The 22,279-nt window shown below is 32.9% G+C and overlaps 1 protein-coding gene across 1 annotated transcript in view; it reads left to right on the forward strand.

Annotated features, from left to right (window-relative positions):
- The window catches only part of LOC107854123 (pectin acetylesterase 8-like), a 31,449-nt gene extending 15,320 nt beyond the window's left edge, over nucleotides 1–16,129 (forward strand). The window contains exons 4-12 of the mRNA XM_016699118.2: nucleotides 12,836–12,915; nucleotides 13,020–13,106; nucleotides 14,330–14,454; nucleotides 14,604–14,664; nucleotides 14,761–14,814; nucleotides 15,024–15,101; nucleotides 15,221–15,326; nucleotides 15,609–15,754; nucleotides 15,930–16,129. Coding sequence (XP_016554604.1) covers nucleotides 12,836–12,915; nucleotides 13,020–13,106; nucleotides 14,330–14,454; nucleotides 14,604–14,664; nucleotides 14,761–14,814; nucleotides 15,024–15,101; nucleotides 15,221–15,326; nucleotides 15,609–15,754; nucleotides 15,930–16,031 — 839 coding nt within the window. The 3' untranslated portion in view covers nucleotides 16,032–16,129. The remainder of the gene's footprint in view (nucleotides 1–12,835; nucleotides 12,916–13,019; nucleotides 13,107–14,329; nucleotides 14,455–14,603; nucleotides 14,665–14,760; nucleotides 14,815–15,023; nucleotides 15,102–15,220; nucleotides 15,327–15,608; nucleotides 15,755–15,929) is intronic.
- The last annotated feature ends 6,150 nt before the right edge of the window (nucleotides 16,130–22,279 follow it).

Consider the following 22,279-nt stretch of genomic DNA (forward strand, 5'->3'; position numbering starts at 1 on the left):
ATTCACATGATGGCATGGTTGAGTTTTTTACATGGAAGATTGGGCAAGATATTGCATTACAATCATCTACTGCCTGAGATTTTGGAAAACATATTGAGATGTTATCCCAATAGGAGATAAAACAATTATTAGCAAAAAAGTGAACTCAAACTCCCAATCTAAGAATCTGACAATATCAATATGGGAAGTTCAATTTTCAAAGAGCTATTTAACAGGTCGACAGGTCAATATTTTGTGAAAATAAGAAGAAAATCATACAAAGCAACCAGTGAAGCAGTCTTACACCTAGTGAAACAATTATACAACCAGTGCAACAGTTATACAACTAGCTATACGAACGGTTATAGAGATATAATTGGTTTATACCATATCAACAGTTAAAAGGATGAAAGAAGATGAACAAAGAAAGATGTTAATTTTCTTTTCTTACCCAAAGTATTTGGGAAAAACATATTTATGCATTTAATTGAGGAATAGGAGTATGAGAGTTTCTTCAATTCTAGTTTATCTTGAACAAATTGAATTGGTGAGCATGAAATTTAAATAATACATAAATATGGTCTCACATACCTAAAAGGTTAGAGAAACTAGTGATAGGAAGGAAGAGAACTAAGGTTGATTCTTGAGCCAATTCTTCTATATTTCTTAAGCTTGAGTTTGAGAAAAAGGAGAGAGGTGTTAAGGCTGAAAAAAGTTTGAAACTGATAAGAAGGAGTTTTTAAAAGGTATTGGGGGTTATGGGAAAAGTAAAGGACGAAATGACCCCTCCTAGAATGTGAAAAGATAAGAAAAGAATAGAAAATCTGATTGTTTTAGCAAAACTCACATAAATTTTTACTCGAGACTATAATTTATGAGCTGTTGGTGGAATTGGAAAGGAGATTAAAAAATCTTTAATTTGATAGGAAGTGGGTCACATATCTCTATGTATTACAGGAGAAATGCTCGTTTAAGTTTGATCCTTTTATGAACTTGTACAAAAACTTAATCATTAAAGAACTTTTCAATTCAAATTTATTTAGAGATTTCTTATACGCTTAGTTCATACTCAATGTCCCTACGACACTTAAGGCATGAAATTTACACCTAGATCTAATAAAATTCTTTGATTTAGGTCTAAGTACATATGAAAAGCGGTCTAATTTGTTTTATCTTTAGCTCAAATGTTCAGGGTGTTACATTTTTATGCCTTTAAAACTTGCTAAAATCTATAAACTACGCCTATGAGGTTTGGTAGGATAGACCCACATACCTTTTGACGGAGAAAAATCAAAGGGAACGTAGAGAGATTTGCCTTTGGAGATAAACATCCTCAAACCCTAGGTGGTTTCTCCTCTCTTTCTTTGGAGAGATGATTTGGGGATTTGAGGAGTGATAATAATGTATGTTAAGACCTTAATTTCATTTATATAAGATTAGGAACGATTATAGGGTGTGAAAAGACCTCAACGCCCTTAAAACAGAACAAAATGGAGCAACTTATGATGCTTGGCTTTTGCCTTGCGACTCATTATTATGCCAACCTTAGGGTTGGCAGCATACAACTAGAGCCAGCCTCAGGGTTGGCAGCACACGCCCAAAGCCAACTTCATTCAGTGGCTGTTTGTGTTTGTTCCACGATGCAAGGCCTTTGCAAAGGGTCTAAATCGCATCGCTCACCAACTTTTAAGGCCTAAAAGCACCCCCAACACAATCCATAACATCTAAACACGATCTACCATAGAAATGGGTGGGTCTTAAGGCTCATTTTAAATGCATTATTTGAGTGTTAAAGACACGGGGTGTTACATTATCCCTCTAGGGATCATTCGTCCCTGAATGATGACTCTAAACACATAAAACATGATTTAAGGCGATATATAGAACTAAATGAGTAAGATAAGATCAATAATTTCCATTAGGAATTTTCCAACAAAACATGCAAAGGCATCAAAAGATCTTTTTGATAACCATTAGTGAATCGTGTGAGCACGAATTGTGAGATAATAAGAATTGACATAGAGATGACCTTTCACATGAGTTCTAAGGATGATGATCATCACAACTTAAGGAATGGGTTTATTTGGTGATCATAGGTTTTGATTTGCATTGATACTCAATATGTAATAAGGTTTCGCGGGAGAAAGGAATAGAAGCATTCTCCACCTTACAAGATATAACGAATAAACCTTAAACTTAGAGACATTACTCGTCTATGCCCCAAATAATAAATAACATACTTCTTCATTTCCAACTTACAATTCTCCCATGACACACCTAACTGCAAGAGTTTGAGTCCCATTATATAGTACTTCCATGTTGAAGCCTAACCCTGAGTTAGAAGGTTCTAACTTAAGCTACGAGACCTTGTACTCTACATCCCATTAAGAATATTCCTTCACCTTATTACCATAATCAACATCCTCAGGTCTTAAATCAAAGAGTACTAACCACATTGCATATTGGTTTGTGTATTCATCATGCCTACCTTCACTAAATCCACCTTATAGATCTCCTCACTAAAAACCAGCAACTTCAATCACTATCACAAATATTTTTGCCACATATATCCTTCTTAATTATTTCAAAGAATGAAAGCTCATCTCCTTCTCCCTTCTTCAACTATAACCTTAGGTCTAGTAGTTACACCCAAAACTTAACACAATAAGAAACATCTGCTCCCTTATCTAAGACATTACTACACTTTCATAACCACTATCATACAACATACGCAGGGTCATTGAGGGACCCATGCATAAGCATCATGAATGTGAGTAACATATTTAATTATAACTTATACATATTGCACTACTCAAGGGGGACATGAGATGAAGATACGATACAACAGGCATGAAGTACTCCATATATCAAATGTCTAGATCATAGATTTGGTCATAAACACAGAACAACATAACATGAGTTCTTAGGAATGAGCTCAATGAGAAACATGATCGTATATATTATGAGCTGCATAACATAAAGCTGGAATTCATGTAGTCAATGCTATAGACAAGGATTTGTACTAGGATCTATTGCTCCTTATTTTTAGAGCTAAGGTATTCATGAGTTTGCATAAACTTTATCACTTTGGTCTAAAGCCAATATAAAATTAATTGGAGAAATATATAAAACATATTTTCTTAGAACCAAGAATGATGTGGGACATGGATTTATGGATCATAAGCATCGCAACATAGAGCTTGAATACTTGGAAAATTGGATTACTGAGACATCATTGCTTCTAGTTTGGAGGTCGAAACATGACTGAAGTCTCATAGACAACTTGAACCTTGGGCATAGGCATGACTTAAATACATAAGACATTAATAGATGTCTCCTTAAATTGAATAAGGAGTTGGCTTGAATAGGAATAGATTTATCATGACCCTTCCTTGAAATTGACACCACGAGAAAATTTGGGAACTATCTTAATTCATCATCCCCCTTAGATCAAAGTTACAATTCTAAACTTGCAGACATATCCCCTCATCAAATCTATAACCATAACTCGCAACATAATGGGGGTATCAGTATACACAAAAGCACCAAATTCCCTCAATAACTTTTACACAGAAAGTAAATTTTTTCTAGGGAATTTCCTTTAGGGATACTAATCATAACTTCCTCTAACTCCCAAAGTCATCGACTTATGACAAATTATCATGGGCTTGGACATCCGTTCTTCTAAACACTTAAAACTATATCGTCAGCTCCTTAGAATACTAGAATTACATCTCTAATATAATAACCTCATAACTTAACAAAACTTTTAAAACTACACCAAGGGTTCACATAGTCTATCTATTTCTCCCTTGATTCAGCTCTATATAACACCATATAACAACTCACTAGAATTCTCCATACTAAAAATCTTGCAAACATAGACTAGGTGTACATGACACTCATAACTCAAAACCGAGTATACTGCATTCTTATAACTTAAGGCTTTTATCCATCTAATGATTTAGCCACCATTTCTACTTCAACACTAGACCTCATGCATATATCACAATTACAAACTCCAATATCTTATAAGTCATCAACCTAAGATCTTTCACACATCACATCACGTCTACTAATTCATTCCCACAAAACATGTATCATTAATCTTAAGCTACTATTCTTACCACCATACTTCACATCTAAAGTTCAAGCCTACAGTCTAACATTAATCATGTACCACAGATAATTCATGCCACATATTATACTAGTCCATCAATTGGGAACTCAACCCAAATACCTTAATTTACTTAACTATGACCTACAATCACGTCCCTTCATGACATTATTAATACACCTCAAAATCTACTACATACCTTATCACACGCCGTACTAGCTTACAACTACCAGAGAAAAAAAAATCAAGGGGGTAAAGTCACATAATAAGGATAGTCGATCTTAATCTTATAATATAACCCATTACGATCTATTAGTCTGTTCTACATTCTCACAACATATCTACTTACCCATTCATACATTTAGACTACTTTCAAAATCCCATAAACATTACTAAGTTTTCCCCAAGTTAGTCTAATTGGCTAATCTTTCCCTTTCTATTCACGACATATAAATGATTTCTAAAAGCTACCTTAACTATCCATTTCGAGCTCCTTCCCTATTTTAAACAAATGATAAGCATAGACAATCACTTGCTCTACAAACTACTATACAATCTACAAGTATTAATACAACATTAGTCAATCACTCAATAAAAGGGAAACCCACCCCTCAATCAAACGTTGTATAACTAAAACTAGATTTTTTAAGAAAAAGTCACCCTCTATCTTCTAAACTTGTGACTTCATATCACTAACTTCTAGACCATCTTACTATCAATAGGTCATGACACCTTAAAATATACTACTACTCGAGTGAAAATACTGTTCCAAAATTCTGCCATATATCACTGCCCTTAAGCATGTCAGTTGCAACAAGGATTCATAAAGGGACTGAATACACTCCTTAACTCAAGCTCAAACACATGATTAATGTAGATCGAGGTACACACTGAAATAAATACACATTGAAGCACTAACGGACTTCTCTGATTTCCTTGTGCTATATCATAACCTTTTATGCCTCAATTAGAAAGGACCATATCCTTTAGACTCTAGTCTTATGCACTTGTATCGCCTCAACAATGAGACATAACTAATAAAATCTGAGTAAGGAAGAAATTTGGATAACTTTAGTATGGACATCACAATAGCACGATCTAGAGTATGAAACAATAGAAAACATCTCCTAAATGCCTCGTAGATTCCTCCTTATAAGTGTGGTATGCTACACACCTATAAAAAGCACTTTACTCAACATGGCTTCATAGAAAACCTGGGACCCTGAACCATGCTCTGATACCAAGCTTGTCACGACCCGAGCCGAGGCCCTGTTCGTGATGGGCATCCCAAACCATGAAGGTCCGAGAGACCCCTTAACATACTATGATAAGCATAATCCATATATAAATCAAGTGCGAAAGATATAATAATGTTTGATGGAAACTTATAATCTAAAATGTGTCAACAAAATTAGGACAATACAATACTCAAATTTCATTCTACACCAGTCTACGAAGCCTCTAAAGAACTAAAAAACTAGTCTTACTAAACGGGGATAAAGCCCCCGATCGGACCATAAAACTGACCGAGATTACATATAGATAGATTGCCTTCTAGTGTAAGGGAGGCCCACCAAATTTCAGAAGTATGGAAAAAATTTACTATTGAGATGGACCCCGGGACTGAGGTTCTAAACCTGTAGATAAGGGGTCAATACTCAAAAGTACTGGTATATAGAACAATCCAAAAATAACGTATATTTCATTTGACATAATTGAGAGCATTGTGAAAACCATTTATCATAACATATATATAAAAACACATGGAAAAAATTAATGAGCTTCAAAACATTCTTGTAAGTCATGACTCAACTCTTTGTTTTACTTCAGAGCTAGATGATACACCCTACAAGTCTGATATCCCACGAGCAATATGGGATCTGCCCTTAACTCGGTGGCCAAGCCTTCAATCTGAGTTTATCGCAAGAATTGCGGTATAAATAAGAACAAAGTATTCCTTCTTTCCGACATACCATTCTATAGGAAAAGTGTGCCTCCTTGCTAACACACCATATCATAAGAAAGTATGCCTCCTTGTTGATTTATAATTTCAAAACAACCCGCACTGATAAAATATGATTTTGGGATGTGAATTATTTGAACTCGAGCCTTCTTCCGATAACCATCTAACTCTCTTAGAGCCTATTTTTAGCCTTTTAAAATATGCATCTTACTGAAATCATGATCTGAAATCTGAATAGTCTGAAGTCTGTTCTATTTTGAGTCTGTCATGACATTTATCCGATTTGGTATCTTCATACCAAGACTTTCAAGCTCTATAAGACATATCATATCATGCCACAGTCTTTTCATTTAAAAACATGTGAATGACCACCCAAAATATTTACATCATATGAGAGTTCTCATTTCAAAAGCATATGAAAAGTTATGCAAATCACTCTTTTTTCAAGTCTTTAACACATAGTGGCCAACTCTTTCATAAATCGCATGCAATTCTTTCATTTAACATGAAGAGCACCTATATAATAAGAAAACACCCTCTCACCAATTATAACCAATGTCCAGTCCATAAATGATAGTAAAATATTTAACTCATACTTTAGGACATACAATTGAACAACCCATAACATGTTAAATCAAATAAATTTCATTTTGGGGGAGAAATTTCTTGAATCTTTCTCTCATATTAATTCTTAAAAACATATAATGTATAAAAACATGAATGTAATTCAAATCGATGGAAAACTTCATGATAAGCTCATCAAAATGGGTTCATGATGCATGTTCTTCAAACCATTTTCAAAACCCTTTTTATATAAATAATTTTCATACCTTTAAAACTTGTTAAAAACTATAAACTATGCCCATGAGGTTTAGGATAGTCCCACATACCTTTTGATAAAGAAACAAAAGGGAACGTAGAGAGATTTTTCTTGGAGATCAAAGTCCTCAAACCCTAGGTGGTTTCTCTTCTCTTACTTTTAGAGAGATGATTTAGGGATTTGAGAAGTGATAATAATGTATATGAAGACCTTAAGTTTGTCCATATAAGATTAGGAACAATTATAGGGTGTGAAAATACCTCAACACCCTTAAAATAGAATAAAATGGATAAACTTATGAGTCTTGGATTTTGATTTGTGGCGCACAGCCAAAGCCAACCTCAGGGTTAGCAGCACACGCCAAAAGCCAACTCCATCCGATGGTTGTTTATGTTTGTTCTGTGATGCAAAGCCTTTGCAGAGGGTCCAAATCGCGATGCACACCCACTTTTAAGGCCTAAAAGCACCCCAACACAACCCACAATATCTAAACATGGTTTATCGTCGAAATGAGGGTACTAAGGATTATTTTGAATATGTTATTTGAGCGTTAAAGACACGGTGTGTTACAAACTGCTAATTACTCCTACTGCATATCAATATTAGGCCCTAGTGCAATCAGTCACATATCTCAAACTTTCAATTATGCTAGCACATTCCTTTTTATTTGTAACATCATTTTCACTTTTAATAGGAAATAGGTGAATACTAGAATCAAATGGAGTTACAATATGCTTGAAATCAACGAACTTATATTTGTCCAAAATTTTGTCAACATAATGTGACTGGTCAAGAAAAATTCCAACACATTTTCTAGTAATTTTTATTCCTAGAATAGAATTTGCCTCACTAAAATCTTTCATATCAAAATGACTTCTAAGAATATTTTAGTTTCTCTTATAACATTCATATTAGAGCCAAAGATCAGTACATCATCAACATTTAGACAAATAATAACATAAGTATTATTTCAAAACTTATGATATATGTACTTATCACACTCATTTATTTTAACGCCATTATCAATCATGGTGGAATCAAACTTTTCATCCGATTGCTTTGGTGTTTGTTTCAAGTGTTGTTTTTTTAAAAGAAGGGGCAGCGAAAAGGGGTTTAAAATGGCTCTCAATGGATTGAAATACTTTTAATAGCATTTAAATGAGTTTATTATGCATTGGAAGACTTTAAATAGCCAACATAAATCACACAATGTGCATCATTTGAAATTCATAATCCTAAAGTCTCTAAACAACTTATTAACTAAAATTTACTGCAGTAACTAAATAAATTTTCAATACTTCTCCTTTGCTTTAGTTACTGCAATTTTAAAAACTGCTCCTCCTCAATTTTTGCTCTGACAGTAGATGCTGATTTTTTTTAATATTTTTAAACTTGCACTTTTTCTTTTTGATATTGATCTTTCTCTTTTTTTTTTTGATTCTTTGCTGAATAAACCCCATCAACAATCTTGTTTTATTTGAAAGTACTTTCACAGGCTTTGCAAAGTATTGTAAGGATTTTCATTCATCAAAATATCACATAAAGGATAACTTTCAAGAGATAATTTCTTTACAGACCAAATTTGATAGTGTTTGTTGGTGAAAATTTTTGAGGCATTCAAAGAGAGACTACGACTTCACATATTTTTGATTGAAAATAGTCCTATGCTTTAAAAAAAGCACCGGTTGAAAATGGTAGCCCTGACGGATTAAAAATAGTATGGTACCTTTGGAAGAACTTACAGATTTTGTAAGATCAATGAAGCTCTTGATACCCATTTTTTTAAAAGATGAGACGACGAAAAAAGGTTTAAAATGGCTCTCAATGGATTGAAATACTTTTAACAGCTTTCGATGATTTTACTATACATTGGAAGGCTTTAAATGGCCAACATAAAACACACAATGTGCATTATTTGAAATTCAAAATCCTAAAGTTTCTCAACAACTAAAACAACCTAATCTAAAATTTAAAATTCAAACTCATCTTAATTTTGAACAACTTATTAACTAAAATTTATTTCACTAACTAAACCAATTTTCAACATCAAGCCATACAGAAAATTTAGTAAGTTTACGGACTTTACTTTCTTGGCTAGCTTCAACAAAACACTCGGATTATTCCATGTAAATCTCCTCATTTATGTCTCCATTTTAAAAAATATTTTTTACATTCATTTGATGAATTTGTAAATAAAAAATTATCGCAATAGCATCTACAAGTCTAATGGATGTAATAATTATCGAAGAAAAAGTTTTAAGAAATTCTAGGCCTTCTAGTTGCTTAAAACATTTAGCCACTAGCCTAGACTTGTATTTATCAACAGATCCATCTGGTTTTAATTTTTTACTTGAGACCCATTTATTGTTAGAGTGAGTAAAAAGTCCCACATTAGTTGGGGAATGGACTAGTGGTTTGCTTATATGAACTTGGACAATCCTCACCTCTTGAGCTAGCTTTCTAGATTGAATTAGGCCTAAGATCCATTCTTGACATGGTATCAGAGCCAGGTCCATCTCCATTTTGAACTCCTAGTCCACGCGTTAGTACCAGTTGGGCCTGGGCACGAGGGGGTGTTAGAGTGGGTAAAAAGTTCCACATTGGTTGTGGAATGGACTGGTGGTTTGCTTATATGGACTTGGACAATCCTCACCTCTTGAGCTAGCTTTTGAGATTGAGTTAGACCTAATTTCCATTCTTGACATTTACATCCAATTGTTTTACAACCTGGTGATAAATCAACTAGCTTTTAAGTTTTATTAGAAATTAATGATTCCATTTCATCATTTACAGCCTCTTTCCAGAAAACAACATCATGTGAAGACAAAGCTTCTTTTAAAGTGAGAGAATCATCTCCAACGTTAAAAACATAATAACTAGGATCAAAATCTTTTTCTACTCTAGCTCTTTACTTCTTAACTCAAAATCATCATTTTCTTTATTTTTCAAAATAGAAGTTGAAGAACTAGGTAGTGACAAAATATGTACTTCAGTCCTTTGACCCCCACTATTTTTAGAATAAAAAAAATTATTTTCATGAAAATAACATCACCTGACTCTCTTATAACACTATCTTCAAGATTAATAAATCTATAGGTTGTACTCTTTGAAGCATGACCAAGAAGAATATAAATAGTAACTTTTTTACCCAACTTAGAAATTTTAGGATTCATTAACCTTACATAGACTAAGCAACCCCAAACTCTTAGATATCCTAAAATTTGGCTTATGATCTTTCCACAACTCAAAAGGTATTAATTTGGTCATTTTATGAGGCACACGTTTCAACACATAACAAGTAGTCAAAAGAGCTTTACCCCAAAAATTTAAAGGCGCATAAGACTCAATTAACATGACATTAGTTAACTCAACCAAAGTTCTATTTTTTCTTTCCGTTACACCGTTAGATGCTCGTTTTTATTACCGTTAGATGCTTGTTTTCATTAAGTAAACATGCATAAACTTAGCAAAATATAAAAGTGATGAAATATCTATTTCTACTACTAGTTAAAATTCCTCTAGGTTCACAAATGATGAAATATATAATTCTAATAAATCAGTTTTTCTTTCAACTTGAAAATGAAGCCTTTTTGTGATTTTGGCTTTATTACAAGCCTCACATTTTTTAAAATTATTTTTGATCACTGAAATTAATCCTAAACTACTCATGATTCCTACATAAAAGTATTTATATGACACAAATGAGCATGCTGAAAATTAGTAGAAGAAAGCATGTAAACAAAGGTAGATGTTTAATTCATTTCAACATTTAACTTGAACATCCCATCACAAGAATACCCCTTTTCCACAAAAATATTATTTTTCACAATTACCTATTGATTAGATTCAATAATCTATTTGTATCTTACTTTATTAAGAAAAAATTAGACATTAAATTTTTTCATGAAAGAAGTATAAAGTACATTTTTTAAAATTAATATCCCTACAGAAGTAAAACTCAACTCAACATCTCCCATCCCAAGTACTTGATTTGTATGAGAATCTCCAAGAATGATGGTTTTGGGCTCCTCAAAAGGATTATATTTTTTAAACCTGTCATTGTCATAATAGACATGGCGGTTTGCACTAGAGTCAGTCCAGCATCCATCAATATTCCTCACCATGTTTATGTCTGTTATGCCACAAATAATTCTTTGATAACATTTGCTTGAGGTGTAGGCCTACGTTTTTAAAATTTGCAAAATTGAGCAATATGCCCACTCTTGCCACAGAAAAAGCACAATCCCTTTTCTTAAACATGTTAGTTTTTTGCTTGGTTATTTTCACCATTATTGTCCTTGGGATGTCTACCATCATTTTTCTTGAATTTTCCTTCATAGGCTTCAAAGTACTATTTTTGTTAGTCTCAGGGGCAACATTATTTTAAGTAGTTAAATTTACCTTCGGTGTGATGTTATTCTCTTCTGTTTGCAAAAATACATCTTGACCCCTTGCTTCTTCTTCCATTATCAAAGTCTCAAGAGAAGTTTCCTTTTGATTGTGGCGTATAGTTTTTTGAAATTCCTTCCAAGAAGGTGGAAGTTTATCAATTATGCCACAAACAATAAAGTTATCTCTAATTTTGACTTCTTCAGACCTGATCTCTCTAACAATCATTATGAAGTCCTGAACTTGGTCTACCATTGATTTGTTGTCTACCATTTGAAAAATAAAAAAATCTTCTAGCGGCGTACTTTTTCGGTCCAGCCTCCTCGGTGTCATACTTACTTTGCAATGCTTTTCAAATTTTCTTTGCACTAGAGTAAGTTCTATCATAATAATCATAAAAATTATCAGATAGACAATTAAGTAAAAAATATCGACATTTGTAGGAGTCTCCATTGTATTTATCAGCTTTCTCTTGGAGAGAAATAAGTTCTTCATTGTTCATGGAAGAGTTATCTACTTTATTTGGATTCTTATCAGTTAACACATAAGAAACATTGAGACGACTTAAGTAGACTGTTGAACCGAAATGGCTTGTTGAGATCTCTCATCTTGACATCCGCGCATTCTTCAGTTGTTGCCATTGAATCTCCTTAAAATTGTTGGTAAAATTACAATTGCAAAATTACAAGTGAAGAAAAAAAATTTTCTTCTTTGTTGGCTGAGGCACAGATATCTCGTTCTTTTTAAGGAGATTCACGCCCACTGCAGCAAATGATTTCACCAGTCCAGCAGTAATCTTATTGGCTTGTTCCCTCCAGGATACAATAACCTTCTCACAAAGAACAACTCAATAACTCTGAACAAGAGTTGAGTTCAAAGCTCTACAAAAAGAACATCTTCCTTCAACTAATAAACTCTTTTTTTTTCTAACTTAGGTTAACTTTATTTTTCTTATATTTTTCAAAATCATGCTTTATAGGTGAGGTATTCATCCTTATGTTGAATAAGGATGAATGAGGGATAGTAACGAGGGAAAATCAGTGACCTTTACGTTACAAAAGTTACAAAGGTTATAAGTGGTAGAAAGTGAATGAATAAAGAATTGAAGGTTATATGAATTTCAAGGAGAACGGTGGCCATGTACAGCCACCACTAACCATAGACACTAATTACCTCACTAAGTCCTGTAGTAAAAGAGAGTAACTCATGTCTTTAAGGCATTATATGCCACTTACTCACATGAAAAGTAACTGCAACCATGCATGCAACAAATCAATGCAAATGATGCATCTGATTAATATTAAAATGTCCAAACTTCATCATCATGTAATTTTTGATATGCATTATTTGACTCGAGAATCTTTACAAATAGTCTTTACCTCTGAGAAATAGGGGTAAGGTTATCGTATGCTCTACCCTCCTTAAACTCCATTTTTGGGATTACACTGACTATATTGTATTATACATTAAAGTACAAAAAATATACATTCTCCAATATTTTGGTGAATAGATATACATTGTAAAAATCTCTTTAATTAATACAGCTATGGTATTTTTAAATTCATAGAATTTTACAATTGGAATAGAGTTTATGTTAGATATTGCGATGGTGGATCCTTTACGGGAGATGTTGAAGCAATTCATCCCGTAAGTCACATTGTTACATTCTTCAGAGTTCCTAATTGTTAATTAGTAGTAATTACACGAATTAAATGGTTTACTTTTTCTAATTAAGACTCCAAATTTGACAGGGTACTGGACTTCATTATAGAGGGGCAAGGATATTCAAAGCTATTATAGAGGACTTATTGGCTCAAGGAATGAATACATCAGAAAATGTATGCTCACATTGAGCTTTTTATTCATATATACAGTTAACGAAAAGTTTAATGTTTATATAAAAATGACTTTTAACATTGTTTATCGTTCATTTGGGACAGTTGAATTTGTAGATGAGTAAAAAATACATGTTACAGTTTAGCTTTTTGTTTGTATCATAAGTTTGCAAGATAAAAAGTAAAAATCTCAAACAATATAATTCCATAAACAAAGTTAAGCTTAAGAACAAATCTGTAACAGCGTCGCAATGCGTGTAACCGAGATTCCACAGTTACGAGCCAGGCTTGACCGGAGGCAGCACTAGTCTGAGCTAAAATAATAAAGACAGAGGGAAAATATAAAAGATCTTTTATTTACTTGTAGATAGAAATGAGGGAAAACCGATCCTCTTTTACGACGGGGTGCCTAATTATAGAGTACAATGTTGGTCTAAGACCAATAAGGGAGTGCCAACCAAATTCTATATTACTGTGGCTAATAATCAGGCAGCACCACTTGTCGATGAACAGCTGAGGAATGTCAGCCGAATATCGTGTGTCTGGTGCAGCCCTGACACACTGGTCTCTTGTCTGCCCTTTCATATGCAGTCGCCATTGCTGTTAGAATTGTGTCACTTCTATCTAGCCCGAGATGGCGTTTCCCCTTCAATATCACCCCTGAGATGATGCTATCACGGTTGATTGCGACTTTACCTGACCCGAGATGGCCCATACTTGCTAATACTATTTAACCTTATATAAACATGTCCTAGCAAATAACATACTTTATTTTTATGTTATTGATTTCGCTTTATATGAAATTAGTTATTTGTAGAAATCTTTTATGTGATTTGAAACATGTTATATGAAATTTTGTTTCCATTTAATTTGGAGAACATTGCTATAGTGATTTATATTGTGTTTAAATAGAAACAATCAGACAACGACACAACACCTCCAATGTACTATCTACAAAACTATCTAACCTCATAACTATGTTACTTTGACTTTTCAGAAATACTATCGTATTCGTGTCAGATTCTTTAAAAGTACATTATTTTGAAGTATTCGACACACACTTATTGCTATTTTTGAAAAATCCGAGCAACATAAACTCATAGTTCCCATGGTCTTGTTCCTCCTTGCTTCCCTCTTCTACAACGGGGGTTGCATTTTTTTTTATTTCGACATTTAACTCTATTTTTGTAGCTCCTGAAAGACTTTTTATCCTTATGAAATGGTAGGCTATACTCTCTGGATGTTCAGCTGGAGGATTAACAACAATCTTACATTGTGACAACTTCGGAGCTTTATTACCAAAGAGTGCTAAAGTTAAATGCTTTTCAGATGCTGGTTATTTTATTGATCAGTAAGCATTCTTCTTCCACATAATAATATTTCATTTCTCATCATATTATATTTTTCTCTTTTAGTAATTAAATTCTCGCAATTTATGTTCAAGATTATTTTTTATCCATTTAATTCCTTATATTAACTGTGTAATGTGTATATTCTCAGTAAGGATATTTCAGGGGGAGCATATATTGAACAGTTCTTTAATGATGTTGTCACTTTACATGTATGTTTTATTTGCCATTTTTTCATTGCCTAACATTATTTTGAAAATGTTCTTTTTCTCTTACATTTTCAATTTTTTTTTTTTTTTTGAATTTAGGGCTCTGCTAAGAATTTGCCTCCATCATGTACTTCAACAATGAAACCAGGTTTGGTAAGCGCAATATAATATCAATAACTAAATTTTCAGTTAACAACATATAGGGGTCTTGTTAAGCAATTCCTCCATGGCAATAACAAATTTTACCAACAATTATTTTCAAATTTGAAATTTATTTCCTCAAGATAGTTACATATATTAAGAATTATAAAAAAAATTAATGAAATTCCAAATATAAGATTCTTTTTATTTGAATGATGCAGTGCTTTTTCCCTCAAAATGTGGCTCAACAAATTCAAACGCCACTTTTCATTATAAATGCAGCCTATGATCATTGGCAGGTGAGCTTATTAGAATTACTAAAATTTTTCAAATATGTTTCATGATAATTTTTTTCATTTTCCCTACATTTTATTTGACTTTGTCCTGAATTCTTAAAATATATTTCCTTTTAATCTAGGTAAGAAACATTTTGGTGGCTCCTGGTACTGATCCTAAGGGTGTTTGGAAGAGCTGCAGAGCTAATATAAAAAATTGCCCACCAGATCAACTCCAAGTTCTTCAAGGTCAGTAATATTTTCAAAATTTTCGACTTATTATTTATTCGTCAATTTTTTCCCTGGGCAGCTCCTGTTGCATAAAGTATCCCGCAGTTTGGGTTTGTGAAAAAGTCGCAGTCCAAGGGGTATAACATAAATAATCTACTCTAATGTAAGCATTAGTGGATACTTTCATGACTCGGACCTATGACTTATATGTCACACGAAGACAACTTAACCGTTGTTACAAATCATTTTTGAGTATATTGAATTTTTTTGTACGTGCTAATTTTTGAACAATTATTTTAGGTTTTAGATTGGACTTTCTAAAAGCATTGGAAGGGCTAGGGCCATCTTCAACAAGAGGATATTACATTAACTCTTGCTTTACACATTGCCAAACTCTAGATCAAGCCAACTGGTTTGGTCCCAATTCACCTAGATTATTCAACAAGGTAAAACTTATCAGTTACTTTATTAAGCTTAATTTCCAATTTTTTCCCTATTTAATTTTGTTTAATAATTGTCGTTTTGGACTTACAATGAATTTAACATTTCATTGCGTGAAAGCCTATCAGTGACACGATACATAGCTACTAAAATGTAAACTACTTGTTTTTCTTATTACAGTCAATAGCAGAAGCAGTAGGAGATTGGCTTTTGGACAAAGATCAGTTTCGGCAGATTGATTGCCCTTATCCTTGTGACAAAACATGTGTTGATCACATATAAATATGTCTTGTTCTTTGAGATTGATAGAGAAGATTGTAATTTACAAAATTGTTCTTCGTAAATTTGCTGATTCATCTTAGGCTAAATTGTATTTTTTGACTTTGTGGCCTGTAAGGCTGTAATTCAAATTACGTAAGACAGCCAAAATCTTACTGCAGAGGATTACCTTTGTCCTCCGTTAATAGTTGAGCTGTTTAATTGCTTAAAGGTCCAACGAGAATCAAGATGACGCCTTCGATGAAACTTTTTAACTGGCCTGTTACATACTATTCCCTTTAGTTCAAACTTAAATAATTTTTTAGCATGATACTAATCAAAGGGTAATTTGTCAATATATCACTTTTCTACTTCCCAAACATTTCTTAAAACTAGATAATAGTTGGGTTTGGGGAGGGTAAAATGTACGCCGACCTTTTCCTCACTTTTGTAGGGTGGAGAAGTTTCCAATAGACCCTCGGTTCAAAATTGCATTGCACCGCGTGTTTAAAATACCATACAACTTAACAAGGAACTGCAAGTAATCAGCAGCAGCAACCAACAACAACACTCTGTTACAAATATTTTGTAGAAAGACAGAGAAATAACAGAAGAATCGAGCAAGTATATTTTTAGTTCAAACTTAAATAAATTTTTAGCGTGATACTAATCAAAGGGTAATTTGTCAATATATCACTTTTCTACTTCCCAAATATTTCTTAAAACTAGATAATAGTTGGGTCTGGGGAGGGTAAAATGTACGCTGACCTTTATCTCACTTTTGTAGGGTGGAGAAGTTTCCAATAGACCCTCGGTTCAAAATTGCATTGCACCGCGTGTTTAAAATACCATACAACTTAACAAGGAACTGCAAGTTATCTGCAGCAGCAGCCAACAACAACACTCTGTTACAAAATATTTTATAGAAAGACAGAGAAATAACAGAAGAATCGAGCAAGTGTATTTTTATTATACTGCTGCAAGTTCTCTTTGTACAAGTGAGTAACAACGGCTAACTTCAGAAGAATAGGAACCAACGTAATCAATAGCTAAATAATTGCCAAATAGTTAAAGATAAATATCCTACTCAGTTGACTACTGCAAATCAAACTTTTGAAATAGAACTAGGGGCGGCTCAACCACTGTGGTGGCCTAAAGCAGAACTTCAATTAGAGGCCTTACGATTTTATTTGGAAAACAAAAAAAAAAGTCCTATATTGTATATAACGTATTGAAGTCTTTTTTCTCTTGCTTTTTTTTTTTTTTAGTTTTTTGTATACAAAGTTGTTATAATTCTAAGGCCATCGATATCATACGCCTATTGAAATAGTTTTCATGAAAAATAAGTTATTCATAGATTTTTTAAAAATAAACTAATATATATGTTGCATAAATATTAATTATTAGATCATATTTATATGTTGTAGAAGGTACGCATCTTGTTTTCAAGATTTCAAATATCTTTAAAGAGGTATACCTATAGAGAAATTTATATTGACGAATGGCGATGTGGGACAATTTAAAATATTCTCTCTGACCCAACTTATGTGACACTTTTTAATTTTCAAGATTCAAACTTTTGATTGTATGCTTATATATAGAATCATTACAATAAAATTGTTTATTATGAAAATTGAGACAAAAAAAATATAATATATATACATGTTATAAAATTTTGGGCCCCCCAAAATTAGAGGGCCTAAAGTAGCAGCTTTAGCTGCTTCATGCTTCAGCCGACCCTGAACAGAACTATTCCTAAGAAATAGAAATCTGCTGCCAACAGGTCCAATAAACTAGGATAGCAAATAACAAACTAAGACATACCACGTGTTTCAACATTCCTTCCCTTAAACTGATGTTTTCAGAACATTCAGTTTATCTAAAGTCGCATCCACAAAAGAACAAACTCCAAGTAATTTCCTAAGCTTCACAAACGATGAATGTTTGAGGGATTTGGTGAAAATACCATCTATCTGATCTTTACTTCTGCAGTAGACAAGATCAATTACTCCATCTTCAGTGAGATCTCTTGAAAACCTTACATCAATATGCTTTCTTCTCCTGTGAAATACTTGATTTCTGGACAACTTTATAGCAGAACTGCTGTCGCAATAAATTATTATTGCTTTTTGTTTCTTGAAATTCAGTCCAGTAAGAACATTTCTTAGCCAAATGGCTTGCGAGGCACATGCAGTAGCAACAACAAATTCAGCTTCAGTTGTTGACAAAGTGATGATTGGCATCTTCTTTGATGACCATGAAACTGCACCTGAACTCAACATAAACATATAGCCTGAAGTACTCTTTCGATCATCCAAGTATCCAGCATAATCTTTATCAGAAAACCAACTAGATAAGTCTTTTCACCTTTTTTTAGAACAATCAAAGTTTACAACACCTTTTAAGTATCGAAGGATCCTTTTTTACAGCCAAAAAATGTAATTCTTTTAGATTCTCCGTGAATCTGCTAATGATACCTACAACATATGTGACATTTTTCCTCGTTGCTGTCAAATACATCAGACTTCCCACAATTTGTTTGAAAAAGATATCGTCGATCTTTTTTCCTCCAGTATCCTTTTTAAGCTTCAATCCAACTTCTGATGGTGAAGTGACAGGATTGCAATTGCTCATCTAAAACCTATCTAAAATTTCTCGCACATACTTCTTTTAAGAAAGAAATATTCCATCATCTTATTACACTATTTCTATGCCAAGAAAGTAATGCGACATTCCAAGATTAGACATATCAAACTCAAGAATTATAGACCTTTTAACCTTTTAAAACACGACTCTATCATTTCCCGTATAAATCAAATCATCTACACATAAGCATACAATCAATATTTTACCTCTATCTTCATACTTAGTCTACATAGTATACTCGTACGGAAATTTTTTAAAATCCCCTTTTTGAAAGTAAGCATCTATACGACTATACCAAGTTCTAGGTGCATGTTTTAATCTTAACATAACCAGAAGGTTGTTCAGTAAATACCTGTTCTAGTAAGTCTCCGTGTCGAAAAGCAGACTTCACATGCAATTGACAGATGGGCCATGAATTTTGAGTAGCCAATGCAATCACCAATCTGACCGTATTAAGTTTCTCTGTAATCCACTTCGAATTCTTGTTTGTAGCCTTTCGCCACCAACCGAACCTTATACTTATCAATCTCTCCATTCTCCTTCAGTTTAGTTTTATAGACCTATTTTACTCCAATTATTGTGTCCTACCGGTATATCAACAAGCTCCTAATGTTTCATTTTTTTCAATCGAGGCAATTTCATCATCCATTACCTTTCGCCATTTTTCATCTTTGATAGATTTTACAAAATTTGTTGGATCATAATCTAAAAATAGAGCAAAATGAGTGAGAGGATTTTAAGATTGATCAATTCCTCTTACCTCGTAATCTGTCATCCATGCTGGCTGTAACGCCTTGCATTTTCGAGCTAGATATTAGACCGTCATTCCTACGTGTGTAAACTCTAATTCCATGAATAATATTTAAATTCATGTGTCATTATCTTTTTTCTAGTATGTTAAGTAATTATGAGGTAAAAAATATTCATGGAAATCACTTAGAGCAAAGTTGAGCTAAGAACCTTTGAATCGTCCAAAGTTTAGTATTCGATTCTACTAGGGTTAACTTTGAACATGTATAACTTTTGATATATGTGGAATTTTTCATATACAGACCCACAAAAATATAGATAATTGAGTTAGCTTTCCAACGATACCAATTTTGCCTTAATTCAATACCCGAGTAAAAAGTTATGTCATTTTTCGTGAGAGGGAGTAAGTCGACGCAATAGCGATGCAACGTGTTGCACTACCTGACGCGATATATGGCGTGACTTGAAGCCATTTCAAATGCGTTTTTAATTTTCCAAGGGTCTAGGGACACTTTGGTCATATTACCTCACCCAAAATCCATCTATAACATAAAATTTCCTCCCCAAGCAGCATTAGTTGCCTCTTTATTCATTTTTCTATCAAAGAAAAACCCTAGCCACCTCCCAAGAAACAAGATTCAACTCTTTGTTGGGTTCAAAATTGAGAGGGTGTCATGCGGAAGCTAATAGTTTCAAACTATTTGAGACGATAAATCAGATGACAAAGAAAACAATACTAAAAAACATAAAATTATTATATATTTTGGCTGTCTACATATTAATAACCTAAATGAAAATATAAAAACTATTTGAGCAAAAATATCCCCTAAACAAGACTTTTTAATGGTTATATTGTGGATACTATTGTGTTAAAGTATGAGAAGAGGGGTCTTCTATTTATAAGTTCCAAAAACCTTTCCTCCGAAAAAGAGGTTAGCCAAATATGGAAAAGTTTTATATCTTCCTTTCAGGAAAGTAAAAATAATTATGTTATTACTTTTATTTTTCTTCTAAGAAAAGTACAAATTAAATTTGGTAAGAAAATCAGGGCAAACACCCTAACAAATCTCCCCTTTTTGGCTTGATTTTCTTGACTTGATCCGCCTTCTTCACTTGCATGAACTTTGTTCTTCACAAAATCTCTATCATTGCAGCTTGCCATGGTTAAAAATAAGGTTTAAAATATCATGGTTAAAAATTAGTTTAAAGTAATATTTTATTTTTATTTTTAAAGATGCAGCAGCAGGAATGTTGAAAATATGTTAGAACTTGTTCTCCATATGTAGTTAAACAAAATTGTCATTATCGCCAAACTGGTTGTAGATTGATTTTTGAAATTACTTTGAACCTGTTTAATTTCGTCTCACCATACCATTGGACCTTTCAACGTAGGCTCTGATATCACTTTTTGGGTTCAAAATTGAGAGGACATCACACGGAAGTTAATAATTGCTAACTATTTGAAATGGTAAATCAGACGACAAAGAAAACAATACTAAAAAACATAAAATTATTATATATTTTGCCTCCCTACATATTAATAGCCTAAATAAAAATATAAAAACTATTTGGGAGAAAATCTCCCCTAAACAAGACTCTTTAATGGCTATATTATGGATATTATTGTGTTAAAGTATGAGAAGAGGGGTTTTCTATTTATAAGTTCCCAAAACCTGCCTCCAAAAAAGAGATTAGCCAAATATGGAAAAGTTTTATATTTTTTCCTTTCAGAAAAGTAAAAGTAATTATGGTATTACTTTTATTTTTCTTTCTAAGAAAAGTAAAACTTGAATTTGGTAAGAAAATCAGGGCAAAAACCCTAACACTCTTCTTCTCTAAAATAAGAATCCAAGCCATTTAACTTCAAAATTTTCAGTAAGAAAGTAAAGATTAGGCTTCCAATCTTCAAGCTAATCAATATAAGGTACGTGAGATTTTTCTAAACTACATGGGCATAGTGAGATCATTTTGAACAAGGTTTAAAGTTACGAAATCATATGTTTACAAAGGGTTTTGAAATTACATTAACAAATATGCATTATGAACCCATTTGATGATAATTTTTTGGTCTTGAAGCCTTCCCTTAAAATTAATTTTTGCTCGTATGTATGTATGCAGTTTCAGATTGAAAGTTGAATTGAGAACATGAATATCTAAATAGATTGGTGACATCACTTGATTTTCACGTGTTATAAATTGATGAATTTTATATATAGAAGCATGGCATAAACATTATTTTGACTATTGCTTAAGGCTTGATATTAATTATAAACAGAAGAGAGGGTGATATCTTTTCCGTAAATATTAACGATAATTATTGAAAGAATTTCATGATTTGCTACAAAGTAAATGACCACTACATGTTTAAGAATTGAAAGAGGAAATCTTGCATATGTTTTCATGTACTTCGATTTACACATTCTCTTGTACTGTTTGAATAAATTGGTGGTCCAAACACTTTGTTTTGAATGAAGGAATTGTAACATAATATAGTATGACTTAGATATATGACTTATAAGTCTTGGTATGACGATACCAAATAAATGAATGCCATAGCAGATTCAAAATAGACTAAAGAGATAGATTTTACTCAGATTTTGAATTCAAAAAGATGTATATTGAGAAATGATTAAAAATTGGATTAAAAAGAGTTTGATGGTTACCCAAAGAAAGTACGATTTGAAAGACTCAACACTAGAAATCGTGATTTATCAACACGAGATTATGGTACCCTGCTTTGTGATCTTATGTACCTTGATTCATGTCGTCCCAAATTAGGACTATGGTTAGGAACCTTGCTTTATGGTCTTGTTGACTACCATGACATGTTGATTTTATTGGAGATCATGGCACCATGCTGTGTGGTCTTACGTGTC

Source organism: Capsicum annuum, chromosome 1, assembly GCF_002878395.1.
Source record: "Capsicum annuum cultivar UCD-10X-F1 chromosome 1, UCD10Xv1.1, whole genome shotgun sequence".
Lineage (NCBI taxonomy): Eukaryota > Viridiplantae > Streptophyta > Magnoliopsida > Solanales > Solanaceae > Capsicum > Capsicum annuum.